The 20,160-nt window shown below is 41.0% G+C and overlaps 1 protein-coding gene across 1 annotated transcript in view; it reads right to left on the reverse strand.

The window, feature by feature from the left end:
• IFT80 (intraflagellar transport 80) overlaps positions 1 to 20,160 on the reverse strand; it is a 674,979-nt gene that overhangs the window by 203,168 nt on the left and 451,651 nt on the right. The window contains exon 10 of the mRNA XM_053711799.1: positions 4,597 to 4,760. Within this exon, the coding sequence (XP_053567774.1) occupies positions 4,597 to 4,760 (164 nt within the window). The remainder of the gene's footprint in view (positions 1 to 4,596; positions 4,761 to 20,160) is intronic.

The following is a 20,160-nucleotide window of genomic DNA, read 5'->3' on the forward strand; positions in this document are numbered from 1 at the left end:
AAGGGATATTTAGGGATTCCTGACAGATATCAGTGTTCCAATGTAACTATCGCTAATTTTGAGAAAAAAAAATGGTTTGGAAATAGCAAAGTGCTACTTGTATTTATTGCCCTATAACTTGCAAAAAAAGCAAAGAACATGTAAACATTGGGTATTTCTAAACTCAGGACAAAATTTAGAAACTATTTAGCATTTTTGTTTATTGGTGGTTGTAGATGTGTAACAGATTTTGGGGGTCAAAGTTAGAAAAAGTGGGAGGGGTTTAATTTTTTCATCATATTTTATAAAAAATGTTATAGTAAATTATAAGATATGATGAAAATAATGAGATCTTTAGAAAGTCCATTTAATGCTGAGAAAAACGGAATATAATATGTGTGGGTACCAAATATTGGCAGAATAAGAGAAAAATTAAAGCTAAACACAAACACCACAGAAATCTAAAAATAGCCCTGGTCCTTAAGGGTAAGAAATTGAAAAATGGCCATGTCCTTAAGGGGTTAATTGTGGTTGCAGACATTTATTTTTAGGTTATTTTGCACTTTTTAAATATTTTATCTTTTAACCCTATCTCATCTTATTTTTTTTTCCAAAACCTTTTAAAAAAAAAACCACACACATAGGTTGGCAAAATGTTGGGCAAATTATGTTTTAATTGCTGTTCTCCATTTCTGTATACATATCTTACCACTAAATTGAAAATAATTCCTTGTTAGGACTAAGATAGATTTTTGGAAGAGTAAATTTCTCATGTTTCTATATTTCTCCATTGAATATCAATTTTTTTTTACTATTAATGTACAGAGTAACTACTAAAATATATGAGAAACAACACCAACTATATAATGTTTCTTCTGGTCTGTGTTAACGCTGAGACTACTACTGCTTGTATGGTGAAATGCCTACAGTACATGCAGTATTGGCCATCCTAGTTAAGGTCACAGGCAGGTCGGGGAGCCCTTCAGATTTTGGTGCCTAGAGGCACCTGGGCTGTAAATCCGGCCATGTCTGGCACAGCTTTAAAGTATGTTTAGGAATGTTGTCCTGCTGGAACATGAATTCTCTTACACACAAGTTTAAGGCAGAAGGGATAGCATGCCTCTGCAGAATAGAGCGGTACTTCTCTTTGGTCAAAGTTTAGCTTATTGTGTAATCACCAAACCCAGAATAGGCAAAACATCCTCACAATATTTCCTGGACTATAATTAATTGTAGTTAGCAAAGAAAGAGAAAGTATACACTTCTAGCACTCCTAGGTCAAAAAGTAAATTAAATCTAACTGGATGATACAAATTATTCCCTAAGGAATAAGTGGAAGGGGAGAAAACAGATTGCAAATTAAAATATAACTTTTATTGGGTTACGTTTAAAATAGGAATATACTTAAAATCACACTTAAGCTTTTATTGATGTCAGCAAATAAGTACAAGTTAAGGTTATTGCTCCTAGTACTTTAGCGTTAAATGTGGGCTGGGGTAAGGACTGCTATATACTTGTATCTGGAGATCTGATACACCAAATTATCTGTGTCCAAAGTTACCAATTCTTATGTAAGAATTAAGTATATAATGTATTCTTTATGTCTCCATAATAATATATCTTTCTATGCGAAGCTTGATTAGAATTGAACAGTGGGTATATAATTTTAAATATTTCTGCTTGTTTCCAGCTGAGATTATATATACCCCACTTATTATTAGGATTCTAAATAAAATCCTTTAACTTGTTCAAAATAACTCCGCTTTTATATTAGCAGTTGCCTACCAGAAGATTAAAGTGTAGGCTATTCCCTCCACAGTATCAAAAGCTAACTTACATAAGTGCTTTTAAATTGTATATAAATAATTGAACTTAATTATAATACACTTTATGTTTATTAAAACAATGTATATCGTTGTTCAACTGAATAGACTTTTATGTGTTTGGTTTCTCTGCTAAAGCTGTAGTTCAGGATATGCCTGAGTGGTATATTACACGACTAGTGAGTCATATATAGTTTTTATGTTATGAATGAACTTCGGTGAAATTTATCTGCTCACAGTTTCTTTTAATACCAGTTTAAGTAGCTCTCTGTGATGCGGCCTTTAAATAATCTTATATGTTACAACAATGGAGCTTATTTGTTCCTATCATCACAGATTTTCACAGATTTGATTGAGTACCTATTTGGATAACTCACAGTGTACCGGTGATTAAATAGTGTAGTTTCTTAGTACAACGAGAAGTAGTTGTTCTCAGTGATACCAGAGTTTTAGCAGATAGATGTACAAAAATTCCGCTTGTATTGTGAGTCTATGGAGTTAAACCTACTGTTCGTTTAGATTTCCACACTCGCAGCTAATTATACTAGTCTGTGTACATTCCACCTTGCATACAAACAGAATTACCACAGATTAGGTTTATGCACTGCTCTGTTGCATAAGCCGTATTAACGGCGGAAATTATGCTTACGTGATCAAGCTGCACTTAATAATCTAACCCAAAGCTAATATAATAGCGCTCTAAACATACTTTGTGCACTTTGGTTTTATAAAATAGAGCAGTATCGTGAATGTATACCCAGAGCAACTCGAAGTTGATTTTAAATTATTAGGAATTAGCCCCAAACAAAATTCTATTATTCAGTCTTTGTGTATTTTACATATTACAGTTAGCTATTATAGGAGGGATAGTACTTGCAACAATATTCGGTACCAGCACCATATATTAACATGATTAAATCTGAGCGTCCATTATTCAGTGAAACCGTGGCTGACTACAGTAATTTGCGGTAGCTTAAGGCTGTCTAAAAACACAGGAGCTCCTAGGACTCCTCACCATTGCCCTATCGTCCCTAACATGTTTCGCAACTTAACGTTGCTTTTTCAAAGGTAGGTTTTAATTGTAGGTTTTACACATTGTGGCGTTAGCCTCTCTTGCTGCCATCTGCTCACATAAACTCTGCCGTTGCAACCAAAAATTTTAAATTGTGATTTGTCAGTAAACAGGACATTTTTCAGTCTTCTACTGTGAAATTTCAGGATAGTTTGGGCCATGGTAAATGTTTAATTAATGAAGAAATGGTTTAGACTGGGAGCAGTCTTCCATGAAGTCTGTACTTTGCCAGTCTTTTCGCGTGTGATTTTGCTTGCTGTTGTAGGACTTCCAGCTGAGCTTGTATTGTGAAAGCAGATGCTGTTTTATTTTGAAATGATATTATCTGGATATACTGATCTTACACTATGGTCACTTTTGGTCTTTCTGGTTTTGCGCTGGATAAAATCACTTCTGTTTGTGCTGTAAACACTTAAATTTGCTGCAATCTGACAATTGTAATGTTTTTTTAGCACTCTTGAAAGCAACTCGTCCTTTAATTGCTTCACTATGTTCTTTTGATAAGGACTCAAACTTTGAACTAATGTTCTGTTTTAAAGGCCCTAAAAGAAGCACTTGCAGGAACATGCTAATAGATTATCACCTGTTAATATTTAAAAGGCAAACTCACATGTGTGCTAGGATGTTACTCTTTGAATGAAAATTGTGAATATGTATATGCAAATGGTGTGTGAAAAGTATTTTCTTGTATATGGCAATATCACATAAGGATTTAGTAAAGAGATAAAAAAAAACTATACAGTATGTCTTAGTAATAATTAGGGTTGCACCGATACCATTTTTTTATGACCGAGTACAAGTACCGATACTTGTTTTCAAATACTCGCCGATACCAATTACCAATACTTTTTTTTAATGTCATGTGACAGTTTACCAAACACAATACAGACTAATTATTTAAGATTCCTACTTTATAATTATAAAGGACTGTAAATCAAAAGACATTATTAAATAATAAAAAAGTTCACTGAACATGTTTATAAATAAAAAATATTACAATAAAATATTAAATTTAAAGGGGTGATACAATTGGGTTGTAGGGCTGTTATATAACATCAATCTGACATTTGTATGGAAGTTCGACTCTAAGTTGAACAGTCTTTCACTTTCCACACTACTGCATGGGGCAGAAAGATATTTTTGGGCCATTTTAGCCAGAGCTGGAAATCTGTTTATTAACTGCCCAGTACTTCAGGGGTACAATGATCTCTCCTACAATAATACAAATAACAGCAATTTGTATTGGCAGAACAGTAGTAAACAATTTTTAGTTTAGTCTCCACTCCAGTTTAAAATGAAATGGGAACATGCAGTTTGAAAAAACACCACAAGAGAGCATATGGGTAGGAAGTGGAGGTATCGGTTTAAGTATCGGTGCATTTGCACGAGTACAAGTACTCATGCAAATACTTGGTATCGGTGCATCTCTAGTAATAATGTATTACAATATTTTATTACTAAATAAATAATCAGATAAAACTCAACTTTTGGATGCTCCTGTGTATTTATTTAAAAAAAAATTTTTAGCCCAGACAACTGAAGAAATACAAAATCACTAATTTCCCCATGTTCTCTGTCCTTTTCTCCTGTCAATCCCAACCTTTTTTTTCTCCTTATGCACTCTTTATGTACTCTAACATTTATATATGGACCTATGCAATAAGAAGTAACTGAAAATTTTTAACAGCAAAAAAATAAACAAACATTCTGAAGATAACTTACATTTTTCATCTGATTTATCTTTTATTGCTATGGTATCATCACTCAAAGACACAGTTTGAGCATTGAGACTATCTGTTCTCAATCCTGGGACCTTGGGAGAGGAGATTAGGCGACCTTCGTAGGAATATAAAAAGAAGCTGCCACCATCCACCAAGAGGAAATACCTGCAAGCAAACAAACACAAAAAGTGACCATGCAGCAGAGTTGTCTTAGAATAAAATGCAGAACATACATAACAGGTAACTGTATTATGGACGAAAAATACCCACTGAGGTACTGGTGACCAACGATCAATAGATTTTTAAAGTTACTAGAACTGATAGATGGGATTATAACTTATAAACACACTTCCCCTGAATGTATCTGTCACATTATGAGCTAGATTACGAGTGGAGCACAAACGTTCGCGCCAAAGTGATAAGGGGTATATTGCGAAGGTCTGCGCTCCACTCGTAATCTGGCCCTAAACATTGTAATGCAAGTCTTTGCTTTGTTTATTATGAATTTATTTCTTTATTTTACTTTAGCTTAGTTACCATTCACATTTTCCTATGTATAAAAGAAAAACTGGAAAAATGTTTCTAGGATAAATTTACCCTGTTAAAATGAAGATTGGCACAGTATTTTTCATTAAAGTTTTGTATAAAAAAAACTCTACATAGTTTTAATGGGAAATGTACATTTTTCCATTCTGAATATCTAAAAAGTACTGAAAGAATTTACTTCAGAATTTTGGTAACGATAAAACTAACACATTTCAGCCAAATTTACTGAACCATTCTAAAGTTATAAGCTTTTAAAATTCAACTCAATCAGACACACAATCCCTGGAAATAAAATATATATTATAGGTTTCTAACTTATTAAAAATAAAGTTTTGTGCTTTTGTTTTCATACTAACTACTACTCCTTCACATCTGATCCACTGCTCTAAAAAAAACACAAGTGACTATAGCAGAGGAATTCATGATGCATGGTCATTCATTTGTTAGCAAACACAGAGCACATGGCTTTTTGCAAAGGAATGCCATGCCTTCTGAATCAAATTAGCCATGTGCATCTACAAGTATTTGTACTACATGAACACTAGTGTGGTTTACCTCCTGCAATTGCCAAAAAGTAATTTCACAGTATAAAGTTTTTTTATAACACTACAACAAAAGGTAGGCACATAAAATGGGATTTAAAATAATAAGTTTGATATATACAGTAGGATGCAAGCTACACACATACTTGCAAAAAGAAATTTAGCTACTTATGCTTGGATGACATTTCAAAAACATCCCCAACATCCTCAACCCTTGCTTGATATCTAAGAGGTCATTGACAAGAGACTGGAGTTACAACACAGAAGGAAAACTGACCAATAATTTGAAATCTGCCTTCTGAGTCTGCCTTCAAATAAGAGGTTAGTTCTGCCTCTAAGTTGAAAATAATAGCAAAAAACAGCAATCATTTATACAAATTAATAGAAAAAAAGTTGCTCATTTTTACAAGTGAAATGAGTCTAAAGTCATTTCATTTGTAATTTTCTTTTTAAATTTTAATTTGATTTTACTTTTATCTGCACAAAAGGATCAAATAAAGGTAGTCTTTTTTGAAACTGGTATGACTAATATTTGTTTCCCCAGTTTTATATGGGGAGAGGGGGCTTTAATAGCATGTCCAACTTCTTGATGTTTGTTCTTGTAGGACAACCTCTCATTTGAATTCACACTAGTGTATAGATTACTGCTGTCCTAACCCCTGAAAATATATATTTTAAAAACCCCTCCACATGGCTTCTCTAGCTGCCATATTTTATTTATTTTCTACAGCCTATGGTTCAACCAATTATAAGACAATCAAGAATGGCACTGTTATCTATGCAGGTGCACTCTTGAACCTCTGTGTCTGCCTGGCCTCCTAGAGCAGCCATCTCATGCATGTGTATTATGTCTGCTCTAGAAATCCACACAGACAGCACAACTTGTGAGTGTACAGAATAGGCAGGGCAAAGGGATGGGTTACAGTGTTCTCAGGGGATGTACTGTTTGCTGCTAAACTTAACTCAGAATCTGTTCAGATGTGAGGCAGGTGGCCAAGGGTTTCATGTGGTAATCAAATAAGGTAATTTTAAATTGGTATACTGTAATTGTATTTTAAAAAAGGTCCATAAACATTATATGCAATAAAAAAAGTTCAAACATAATTGTATTTCCCAAGCTAGCTGCACTTTAAAAACTGCATACAATACACACACCTACATAGAATACCCCTTAAAATGAATAATGGAATTACCTTCTTTCAAATGACAGGTCTAATACCCTCAGGTTAATGCCATAGAAATTGTGACTTTTATAATCCTTTGGGCTCTAAAAGGGAACCTAGCATCTCCATATAACTAATACAAATTCAAATTATGCTTCCCTGGTAATTTAATTTCCTTCTTGGCAGTGAGAGTACACTAGAACATTTGTAGCCCTTCCTGTTGAACATTTTCCTGTGAACTTTTGCACCTGTATACAATCTGCAGGAGATGTTGCCTAGGCAACTATTAGACTGGTTGGTCATGTGATCAAGTGAAACTGAAAGAAGAGTGTAAGACACAGGAGGAAGCAGACATGTCAGAGCAGTGAAGGTGTGTGTGTGAGGCCTAGCTGTGAGAGAGCTGCAGACTTCATCTTGTAAAGTAACAGCATTCCTCTGCTGATTTAGTGTATGCTGTCAGCTGCAGTCTGACCCTGTGAGAGAGCTGTGGAGAAGAATGCAGACAAAGTAAATGACTGGCAGATCTTGGAGTTTTCTTTCAGCCTGTTTAGTGGTAAGAAGTATCCTCTCTCCTTGTCATACTAACAGGGCATTCTGTCCATCACATAAACTTATAAACAGCTCTTCCTGTGGATTGCAGTTTCCTATGAGCTGTAACTGTTTAAATGCATGTGGATTACCTTAAAGGGCCCCAACATTTCTGTGCACCAACTGGTACCCATCAGCCATTAGGGTGAAGTCTGAGGGTGGGTTCGCAGGTGGTTTGGGAGGGTGCTGGGCCTGGTTAGACAGAGTTGGTGTGTTAGTTAGTCACTGTATTTCTTGCCTTATTTTTTATTTGCCATAATCCTTTAATACATGTTCATACTGTTTTACTGTTATTACTGTGTGTGTTGTAGTTATTTATTATGTTCCTGTCTGGGAAACCCATTCTTGCCCTGGATGCCCAGTCAGGTGGAGGCACTGCCACAGTCATGTACCCCAACTCCCAGGTAGCGGAGACTCAGGATCAGCCTGCAGAGCACATGGAGGTAGCTGGGGTAAAGACCCACAGGGGTAATTGTGGGCCTAGGCCAAACCCCGTTACATTTGGAGGCACTGCTGAGATAAATTGGGGTACACCCAGTAAGGATACGTTAATTCCCCGGCCCACACTCCCATTTGTAACAGATTGGGCCCAGCAACAGAAGGTACCATTGCATCATGCAGTGATGATATGCCAGGTACCTCCCTATAGTGAAATAAAACATATCACCAAGTGCGTAGAGATTGTACTGGGAATAGAGATGGCTACCATCAGAGATATCCTGCATGATTCATACGGTCAAACTTACATGTTAGTATATTCCCATGCAGATTTGAGAGGCCGTCATAGGCCTACATGTCTATACCTTCTTGAAGCAGCTCCTGAAGGATGTCGCTTAGTGTATGCTCTCCCTGATAAGGAGGAAGGGGTTACACTGCAGCAACCCTCCAGTATAGGCCAAAGAGACTTTAATGTATCAAGTTATTCCCAGATTCTGTCCCCTTTGTCAGAGAAACCCGCCAGGAGATTACCGGTTACCCCTGTAGAGACTGGGGCCATCCCCAAACGAAATGTCTACTTTTCCAGTGTGCAAGGGACAACTGCCCCTAAGACCCAAGATCTAGTGGTTCCCTCATCTCCAACATCCCCAAAACCAGGCGATTCCCTATTGAGAGCCAGAAGTTCAGGAGAGAGTAACATATCTGAAATACTGCAAAAACTCTCAGAAGCCATAGTAACAGCTACCCATACCCACAGTTACCGTAAGCTGAAAGTGTTTTCTGGGAATCAGCCTGTTCCTGCCGGGGAGGAACCCTTTAAGGCCTGGAAGGATAATGCTGTACAATTATTGGAAGAATGGTCTTGTACGGATAACATAAAAAAACAACGGATAATGGAGAGTCTTCGTTTCCCAGCTACGAATATGATAAGGCTGTTTAGGGGAGTGAATGAACAAGCTACTGCACAAGATTACCTGAAAGTTTTGCAGGATGCGTATGGAAAATCAGAGGACTCTGATGATCTATTAATTAAGTTCCTAGCCACTAAACAGAAGGAACATGAGAAAGCTTCAGACTATATCAATCGATTACAATTGTCACTGGGAAAACTGTTTCATAATGGAGCAGTCACTGCATCTGAGTTGGATGCTCGACTATCCAAACAAATTCAGAAGGGAGGCCTTAGCAATGATCCAGTCATGATCATGTTAAGAGTTAAGTTGGATGATCAAGTCTTGTCCTATTCCACACTGATCCGAAAAGCAAAAGTACTGGAGAACCAAATGTCCCCATCTCCTCCACAAAAAGGAAATTCTTCTAAAGCTGCAGAGAAAGAGGATATGGAACTGTTCGTCCTTAAAAAAAAGGTAGCTGAATTAGAATTATTGTCTAAGTCATTGCCAAGAAGAACAGATTATTCTCCTACCAGGAGGCAGCACCGCAGGGAGACCACAGGAAGGTTATTCCCAGAGGAACAGTCCCCCCGAGGGAACTGTTTTAAGTGTGGAAAATCAGGACATTTCAAGCGGGAGTGTCCCACTAATTCATCAGATACAGGAGTGGAAGTGCTAGCTATTGAGCTGGAGGAGGCTCAAGTTACCAGTCCTTTCAGGAAAAGAGGAAAAAAAACCACACCCATGTTATCTGTGGGGGCCAAGATCGGGCCCAAATCTCTGATACAGTTACAAATAGAAGATATTCATGCCTCGGCCTTGTTAGATACTGGATCCCAGGTCACCATCATTAATAGAGACTTCTATGACCATCATCTAAAACATATTCCCCTGGAGCCAGCAGGAGAGTTGCAGTTGTGGGGAGTGGGATCTCAGGCCCAGCCTGTAGAGGGATGTATAAGAGTGACAATAACCATCCCACAGTTAAACACAGGAATGATCTGCCCTATGGAATTGGAAGCTCTTGTATGCTCCATGAAGAAAACAATGTGCGCCCCAATAATTTTGGGTACCAACGCAAGAATGGTGCAGGACATGTTCAGGGCCTACCTAACTGAAGTGGGAGATGTATCTCTAACCAGACTGATGGAAGTCAGCCCTGTTCTAGGGAAAGAGTGCCATCGACTAGCCCTACAAGCTAGACCAGGATCATGCCACTACTCGGGGAAAGAACCTTTATTTGTAAGGCCTGGAGAGACTAAGACTCTACGAGCCATAGCATCTATGCACCATGAAATATCAGGAGGAACCAGGCAATACCTCATTGAGTCCTTGCCTGAGGAGGATGCAAAAAAGGGATGGACTCTCATACCTGAGGTGAAAGACTGGCGGAATCACTGGTGTAAAGATTTTCCGATAATGATAAGAAACTTAACACCCACAGAGATCAGAATTGATCGTCACCAGAAGATTGGTGTGATTCACTTGTTGGACCAAGTCTCTTCAGTAATGTCTGTAAAGGCAGAACAGGGAGGTGATCATGAAGGACCTATAGTTTTTGAACTGGAAGATTCTCCTCTACCACAAAAGTGGAGAGATAGCCTCCGATCCAAATTAGCTACTCGAGAGAAAGTCTTCTCCAGGAAAGAAATGGATGTGGGATGTGCAAAGAGTGCCACACATGCTATCAGACTTTCTGACCCAGCTCCTTTCAGAGAAAGATCAAGGAGAATACCCCCTCGAGATGTGGAAGATGTCCGGGATATACTCAAACAGATGGAAGAATCTGGCATTATTAGAGAGTCCAGAAGTCCATATGCCTCACCCATAGTGGTAGTTAGGAAAAAGAATGGCACAGTCCGGCTCTGCATAGACTATCGGACTTTAAACAAAAGGACTGTGCCAGATCAATATACTCTGCCACGGATAGAAGATCTGCTAGATGCCCTTTCTGGAAGCCAGTGGTTCAGCGTTCTGGACTTGAGGTCTGGGTATTATCAGGTACCCATGAAGAAGGAGGATCAGGAAAAGACAGCTTTCATCTGTCCCTTGGGATTCTACGAGTTTACCAGGATGCCCCAAGGGGTCACTGGAGCTCCCGCCACCTTTCAAAGGCTGATGGAGAAGACTGTGGGGGATATGAATCCCAAAGAGTGCCTAGTCTATCTTGATGACCTCATAGTGTTTGGAAGGACACCAGAAGAGCACGAACAGCGATTGCTGAAGGTGTTGGATCGACTCCAAGCAGAGGGTCTGAAATTATCAATAGACAAATGTCGGTTTGCCCAGAACTCTGTTACATATGTAGGTCACATTGTTTCCGCACAAGGTGTGACAACTGACCCGACCAAAATTGAAGTGGTGATGAACTGGCCCAGGCCAGACAACATCAGTGAGCTGCGCTCATTTCTTGGATTCTGCGGTTACTACCGGAGGTTTGTGAAAGACTATTCAAAGATTGCTCGAGAGCTACACAACCTGTTAAAGACTACCTCTGCTATAGAGGGTGTTAAGGCGCCAAGTCCTAAAGACTCCTTCGGAAAGAAATGGACCTCAGGATGCGAAGAAGCCTTCTTAATCTTGAAGAAAAGACTCACAGAAGCTCCTGTATTGGCATATTCAGATCCTGAGAAACCATATGTGCTCCATGTTGATGCCAGTATGGAAGGCCTAGGGGCCGTATTGCATCAGAGCTACCCGGAAGGGTTAAGACCAGTGGCCTACATAAGTAGAAGTCTAACTGGTGCAGAGAAAAACTATCCGGTCCATAAGCTAGAATTCTTGGCGCTCAAGTGGGCAATTGTGGACAAGTTACATGACTATTTATATGGAGCAACATTCGAGGTAAGGACGGATAACAATCCGCTTACTTATATTCAAACAACAGCAAAGCTGGATGCCACAGGGCATAGGTGGCTGGCAGCATTGTCGAACTATAGTTTCAGCCTTAAATACAAGCCAGGCCCTAAGAATGTCAGTGCGGATGCTCTGTCCCGCAGACCTGGACTTCCTCCTCATGAAGAAAAGGAGGAATGGGAAGAAATCCCTGTGCCTGGGGTAGGAGCCCTGTGCCAAACATATGTAGTGGCTGAGAGGCAGGATGAGTTCTCTGAACTCAGAGGAATAGACTCCATATGTCACTCCCCAGAAGCCGTACCAGAGGTATTCTGTGCTCCTGCAATGCTCCAACAGTGGTCTCACATAACCAATGAAGACAAGAAGAAAGCCCAGTCACAGGACTGGTATATAGGGACAGTCCTCAAGGCAATGAGAGCCAAGAACCCTAAATTACTGAGCTCCCTTCCCATTGGACAAAGAGATTTGTACCGGAGAGAATGGAGTAAACTACATCTAGAAGATGGAATCCTTTATAGAATTATAAAATACCATGACCACCCTGGTCGAAAGCAGCTAGTGTTACCTCATAGATATCGGGGAATGGTCCTAAGAGCCCTCCATGATCAACATGGGCATCTTGGGGTAGACAAGACCTATGGCCTGGTACAAGACCGGTTCTATTGGCCTCGCATGAGAGAACATGTTGAACATTATGTGAAGACCTGCAGAAGATGTATTCAGAGAAAGACTCTGCCTGTGAGAGCTGCCCCTATGGGCCACCTGAGAAGTACAGGACCCCTGGATCTTGTGTGCATGGACTATCTATGTATTGAGAATGATACTACCGGAATTGGGAATGTTCTGGTAGTAACAGACCATTTCACCAGATACGCTCAGGCTTTTCCCACTAAAGACCAGAAGGCTGTGACCGTAGCCAAGGTCCTCTGGCAGAAATATTTTATGCACTACGGTCTGCCCAATCGAATACATTCTGATCAAGGTAGAGACTTTGAGAGTAAGCTGATCAAAGAACTGTTGGATATGTTGCAGGTTCACAAGTCCAGAACAACACCCTACCACCCTGAGGGTGATGCCCAGCCTGAGCGTTTTAATAGGACACTCCTAGACATGCTCGGGACTCTGAAACAAGTGGAGAAGCGGTCCTGGAGTAAGCATGTAGAAGCCATGGTCCACGCATATAATTGCACAAGGCATGAGTCTACAGGATTCTCACCGTATTTCCTAATGTTTGGAAGGGAAGCCAGACTACCGATAGATGTCCGGTTGGGGGTGTCCCCAGATGGGACAAAGTCAGACTCTCACTTCCAGTATGTGAGGACCCTCAGACAAAACCTTCACAGTGCCTACGAGTTGGCCACTCAAGCTGCGGCAAAAATGGAGGAACGCAACAAAAGAAGATACGATACCAAAGTGAAGCATCGGGAAGTCCAAGCGGGAGATAAGGTTCTCCTCCGGAATCCTGGGAAACACAAATTAGCAGACAGATGGAAGGATACCGTATTTGAAGTTGTGTCTAAGCTAAAGGGGCTGCCAGTGTATAATATAAAAGGCCCAGAAGGCCGGATCAAAGCTTGGCATAGGAACCATCTACTACCAATAGCCTATATCGATGAAGAGGAAGGGAGTAGTAGTGAATGGGAGAAAAGCACAACGGAGAGTCCTGAAAATGAGGCAGTAGAGACTCCAGAAGCTCTTAGTGCTGAGGATCAATGGTGGTCTCCTCCTGCTGAGGAAACACAGCACTTTCCTTCCTCTCCTCCCTTAGCCTCCTCTACATTGAATCCCAACAGCCCCAACTTTGTGCCTGGGACCCCAAAAAGAGACTCTTGTATCATGGGAGAGCCAGGGTCTCAAGCATCTGGTGATCTCCCCACCCAAGTGGCCAGAGCTGAAGATTCCGAGGCACATTCTGGACTTCCTCAGAGAGAACAGAGACTGGGTACTAGAATACGACAGCCTCCCAGGGTTCTTACTTACGATCAAGTCGGAGAACCCAGTTATGTACATATGCCCCAGGTACAGTCTAAAATGGTTGATTTTCTGTATGCGGTTGCGGACATTATGAATGTTGGAACCCCTCTGTACTAGAATAAACTGTAAGATAGTTAACATTTGTTTATAGGACTGTTAGTGCATTTATTATTATTTATATGTTTTGTTTTTTCAATTACCTCTTGGTGGAACCTTGCCAGTGGAAGGCAAGGATTTTACGAGGGGGAGAATGTAGCCCTTCCTGTTGAACATTTTCCTGTGAACTTTTGCACCTGTATACAATCTGCAGGAGATGTTGCCTAGGCAACTATTAGACTGGTTGGTCATGTGATCAAGTGAAACTGAAAGAAGAGTGTAAGACACAGGAGGAAGCAGACATGTCAGAGCAGTGAAGGTGTGTGTGTGAGGCCTAGCTGTGAGAGAGCTGCAGACTTCATCTTGTAAAGTAACAGCATTCCTCTGCTGATTTAGTGTATGCTGTCAGCTGCAGTCTGACCCTGTGAGAGAGCTGTGGAGAAGAATGCAGACAAAGTAAATGACTGGCAGATCTTGGAGTTTTCTTTCAGCCTGTTTAGTGGTAAGAAGTATCCTCTCTCCTTGTCATACTAACAGGGCATTCTGTCCATCACATAAACTTATAAACAGCTCTTCCTGTGGATTGCAGTTTCCTATGAGCTGTAACTGTTTAAATGCATGTGGATTACCTTAAAGGGCCCCAACATTTCTGTGCACCAACTGGTACCCATCAGCCATTAGGGTGAAGTCTGAGGGTGGGTTCGCAGGTGGTTTGGGAGGGTGCTGGGCCTGGTTAGACAGAGTTGGTGTGTTAGTTAGTCACTGTATTTCTTGCCTTATTTTTTATTTGCCATAATCCTTTAATACATGTTCATACTGTTTTACTGTTATTACTGTGTGTGTTGTAGTTATTTATTATGTTCCTGTCTGGGAAACCCATTCTTGCCCTGGATGCCCAGTCAGGTGGAGGCACTGCCACAGTCATGTACCCCAACTCCCAGGTAGCGGAGACTCAGGATCAGCCTGCAGAGCACATGGAGGTAGCTGGGGTAAAGACCCACAGGGGTAATTGTGGGCCTAGGCCAAACCCCGTTACACATTCATAACCTATGGGAATTACCTTTCCTGGCCACCAGGAAGAGGCAAGGACACCCCAACAAAGCTTAAATATCCCTCCCACTTCCCTTACCCTCTCAGTATTTCAAGCTGAGGATAAGGGGGAAAAAAAAGAGACACAAGGGGTACAGAGGTGCAAACGACTGCCGCCAATTCAATTGTGCATTAGGACGGGGTCGTGGACTGCCAAGAAGGAAATGAAATTATCAGTTAAGCATAACTTTTATTTTCCTTCCATTGGCAGTAAGAGTCCACAAGAACATTCATAACCTATGGGAAACTAATACCCAAGCCCTGAATGCAAGAATGTTTGGGAGGGAAAACAGGGAAGGCAATCCTAAGTAGGCCTAAGTACTAGACACCAGCGCTTGTAAAACCCTTTTCCCAAAAGAAGCCTCTGCTGAGGCAAAAATATCAAATCTATAGATCTTCATGAAAATGAGCATTGAAAACAATGATGCAACCCTGCAAATCTGTTCAACTGAGGCCTCATTCTTGAAAGCTCAAGTAGTAGAAACCGCATGAGTGGAATGGGCTGTAATTCTGGAAATGGGCCATGGAAATAAGACTTTGCAACCAAAAAGAAAGTGTAACAGCTAAGGCTGTCTGCCCTTTGCGCTTACCAGCATACAGGACGAACAAGGAAGATGACTGATGAAACTCCCTAGTAACTTGAAGGTACAACTCCAATGCCCTGCCCACATCCAGATTATACAGCAAACTCTCTCTACCCTGTCCTCAAAACAGCCTTATCTTGAAGGATCATCAGATAAGGGGAATCACACATGAAAGCCAACAGCTTAGAACCTCTATGAGCAGAGGAAATAGCCAACAAGTGGAGCCCTATGAAGAACTCTAGGAACTAAATTCAGGCTCCAAGGAGGCGCAACAGGTTTGAAAACAGGTCTAGTTCTGGCCAAAGCCTGAACAAATACCTGAAGGTCTGGCAAACAAGCTCATGAAACGGCAGAGATCTGACCCGTAAAAGATCTGTCCAACAAGCCTTTCTCTAGACCCTCCTAAAGAAACTAAGTTACGCAGAATTTTCACTCTATGCCAAGAGAAACCAAGCTAGTCATACCAGTGGAGATACGTCTTCCAAGTCCTGCGTGGCAATGCAGAAACTATCAGGATAGTTGATATTCCCTCATGCTTGTTCCAAACAACTACTCGGGGCAGGAAGTCTATGGGACTGCTAGCTCCGACTGAGGATCCCTGGATCTCGATCCGTATCTCTGGAGCTTGGCATTGAAGAGGGAAGCCATCAGATCTATCTCCTGAAACACCTCCTGATTTAAGGACCAGTCCCCTGAGTGGAGATCCTGCCTGCTCAGGAAATCCACTTCCCAATTCTCCACACCTAGGATGTAGATAGCTGAGCTCTGACATTGATGACCCTCCCGCCACAGCAGGATTTTGGATACCCATGCATCGCAAGAGAGAGCTCCGTGTCCAACCCTGATGGTTGATGTAAGCCACGGTCGTGATGTCCGATTGGAATCGGAGATAAAAGACAAAGTAGCTGGGGCCACCCTAGAAATGCATCCTTAAATCAAGGATGTTGATCGGAAGAGACACTTCCTCCTGACATTAGGTTCCTTGGGTTCTCAGCGAACTCAACACAGCACCCCAGCCTGACAGACTCACGTCTGTGGTGACGATCATCGAGGAAAACTGGAACAAGAGACTGTCACCAAGAGAGACTCTCGTTCTGGGCATCCAGGCAGATGACCTGCAACTGATCTGAATGATCTCCATTCCATTCTCTGAGCATACACAACAGTAGTGGTCTCAGATGAAAGGGAGCAAAGTAATAGCATCCGAAGCTGCAACCATAAGACATACCACCTCCATGCATTGTGCTACCGAAGACAGAACATTGGATTGAAGCAGGCAACATGTCATCTGTAGATCTGTGAGTTAGATATGCGTACTGATTGAATCTATAATCTTCCCCAGAAAATTTACCCTTGTAGCCTGGACTCGGGAGCTCTTCCAGAATGACCTTCCAGCCGTGCTTCCGAAGACATGAGAGTAACCTCTCCGTATGATCTCGAGTCACTGACAAAGTTGGAGCCTGAACCAGAACCAGAATGTCATTCAGTTAAGGATCTACTGCAATACCCTGCAGTCGAACAGCGGTCAGCAGAGCTCCCAGCACACTCAGGGTACTGTAGCCAATCTGAATGGAAGCGCAACAATTGGTAGTGATTGTCTAGCAAGGCGAACCTCAGGAAACAGTAGTGATCTCTGTGGATCGGATAGTGACGGTACGCATCCTTAAGGTCTATTGTGCTCCTGAAGTGACCCCCTTGAACTTGGGAAAGGATAAATATTATCAAATCCATTTTGAAAGTTGGAATCCTTACTTTAGGTCCAGTATGTGACAGAACGTGTTCTCTTGGGCGCGTGCGAAGCGGGAACTGGAAACAACCTCTTAAAGGAGGCTGCATGGGTAAAGGGAAACCCTAAAGCTTCTCCCATTACTTGGAGATGATCTCCGCTATGACAGGGGATACAGAAACACCTCTGGAGCTCTAGGCTTAGGTCTAAACACTGACGCAGGTCTCGGAGACTGTTCCTCCTCTGGCGGGTTCCTCCACTGCTGGGTTGACAAAACTTTTTTAAGCAGGAGCCTGAGCTGCTCCATCATAAACCTTATTGAGCCCTCCTCAGAGTCCCCTTCCTACTCTCTCTCAGAGCTGACTACAGGGTTCGTCATCCGAAGGTTGTTCATAACTATCCAAAGACACCTTTGCCAAATCCTCAGAACTACATACAGGAGAACAATGTTTGGCCTTTCTTTTTCACATCCCTGCTACGGGTATAGCGCTCAGTGCTATGATATTTTGACAGTGGCCTGAGGCAACCTTGGTCGCATCTATTGGCTGCTGGACAGGGACGTCCGCATCGACCGACACTTGGGAATCCACAGATGGGCCTGCTGGAGAAAGGCAATGCAGAATTTCCTCCGCTGTCTGCTTGCTTGAGCCTCCCGCATGACTTGTTAGAACAAATGACAAGCAAGAATTGCATAGCTGTGCCGGAGGGTGCACAGTATTCAATTTGCAAAGCATACATTTAACATTATCAATGGAATGTACCGAGGAGGATTCCTCCAGACTCTCCATTAATATAGAGTCATCCATGGTACAGTGGTGTATAGTGAGAATTTTGGCAACAATCATGAGCCTCACAGCTGGGTACCCCCAGGCTTCGGATGCACATATAAACTGTCCCCTTAATGCCCTCCAATCTGGCCGGACCACGTTGTTACCGCTTTGCCACAGGTCTCTTGCGCAGGAGCTTGGCGCAAATGGGTTGGGATAGCGCTGTCTACGGCAGGGATCCCCGTCTCCGCCCACTGCTGTTGCCTATTTTGTACAAACGCCTGTGGGCTGTAGTAATAATCATAAACCCTCAAATGGCCTCGCTTCTGGGATGCTCCTGCACGCGTGTTGACTTGAGTGACCGGATCAGCAGTATTGAATACTAGTGCTGCGGTAATCATAAAACACCATTGCTTGTCACAATGTAGGACTGTATATCATTGTCTGTCCTGTATAAAAGTGTATGAAGCACTCCCCACTCCAGACATAAAACACACCTTAAGGTCTGGCTAGCTAACGGGTCATGATCATGACAGTTTGTATTGGGAGATATAACATGCACTTATAAACCAGATACACAATATTACACCACTTCTCTATTAGACAAGTTGCCATGAGAGAGGGGACAACTTACCCATACTAAGTCTGTAATATAGTGTGAGACACACCAGGTTATCAGACAGGGCATTTAATAAGCTGGAAAGAGGCATTGGAGACCAAGAGTCTACCAGTATTAGATATTCCAATACTTGATTGAGATTTACATAGTTTTATCATCCCCGTCTTGTCTCCATGTTGAAAACTTAAAGGGACATGAAACCCCAATTTTTCTTTCATGATTCAGATAGAGAACACAATTTTAAACAACATTCCAATTTACTTCTATTATCTAATTTGCTTCATACTTTAGATATCCTTTGTTGAAGAAATAGCAATACACATGGGTGAGTCAATCACACAAGACATCTTTGGGCAGCCACCAGTCAGCAGCTAATGAGCCTATCTAGATATGCTTTAAAGCAAAGGATATTAAGAGAATGAAGCAAAATAAAAAAGTAACTTAGAAAGTTGTTTAAAATTGCATGCTCTTTCTAAATCATGAAAGAAAAAAATATGGGTTTCATGTCCCATTCATTTCTTTTAAAGAGCACCTCTCTCTGCCTACCTCCATTACACATGGCAAAGAACTACTGAGAGGCTAGGAGAAGTGGGAGAGATATTTAAAGGGACACAGAACCCACATTTTGTTCTTTTGTGATTCAGATAGTGACATTTTAAGCAATTTTCTCATTTACTCCTATTATCAAATTTTCTTCGTTCTCTTGGTATCTTTTTTTGAAATGCAAGAATGTAAGTTTAGATGCCGGCCCATTTTTGGTGAACAAAAAAGTGCTGTCCAGAGTTCTGAACAACAACAAAAAAAACTTAGATGCCTTCTTTTTCAAATAAAGATAGCAAGAGAACGAAGAAAAATGATAATAGGAGTAAATTAGAAATTTGCTTAAAATTGCATGCTCTAACTGAATCACGAAAGAAAAAAATTGGTTCAGTGTCCCTTTAAACTTTGTTGGGGTGTCTTTTCCGCCTCCTGGTGGCCAGGAAAGGTAATTAACAAAGGTTATGAATGTGTTTGTGGACCTTCACTGCCAATAGAAGGAAATAAGGCAAGCAGACCTACATTTGAAAGAGGACCCAAATCTAGGTGGCAACACTGATCGCCTGAAATATAGGGATATGAAACAAAACTCAGGTGGTGGGCTATCTCTTATTGCCCTCACAATACATACAGAAACATGAGACTAGGGTTGCGACCTCAGCCATATTTTCCTGGACACTTATAAGTTGCACAATACTATTTTGTGATTCTGGTGATTCAAGACACCCTTACTCCCTCACCAAAAAAGGCCCATAATTTAAAAAAGAGTGGGTTTCCACTATTCAAATAAGAGGTTCCAAATCCTTATAATTGTCAAGTGGTTGTCCAAGTAATTATGATCACCTGACAGAAACAACTAGCACCATTTTGTTATGTTACTAATGACAGGGCTCATATATCCTTGTTTTTCTGAGCTAATAAATGCAGACATTCAAACCAAAGGAATAACTAAGTGAGTATAGAATAGTTGAAATGTGTGAAATTCTTTTAAAGAGAATTTTAATTTGGTGGAAATATACAGTATATACGTGTATATTTTTAATTACTTTTTTACTACATGCAGAGTGGTCAAAGGTTGTAAAGTACAAATAAGATGATGCAAAGTTACAAAACATAATTACATCTTATTTTCTAGTTTACAATTAAG

Source organism: Bombina bombina, chromosome 4 (genome assembly GCF_027579735.1).
Source record: "Bombina bombina isolate aBomBom1 chromosome 4, aBomBom1.pri, whole genome shotgun sequence".
Classification (NCBI taxonomy): Eukaryota; Metazoa; Chordata; class Amphibia; order Anura; family Bombinatoridae; genus Bombina; species Bombina bombina.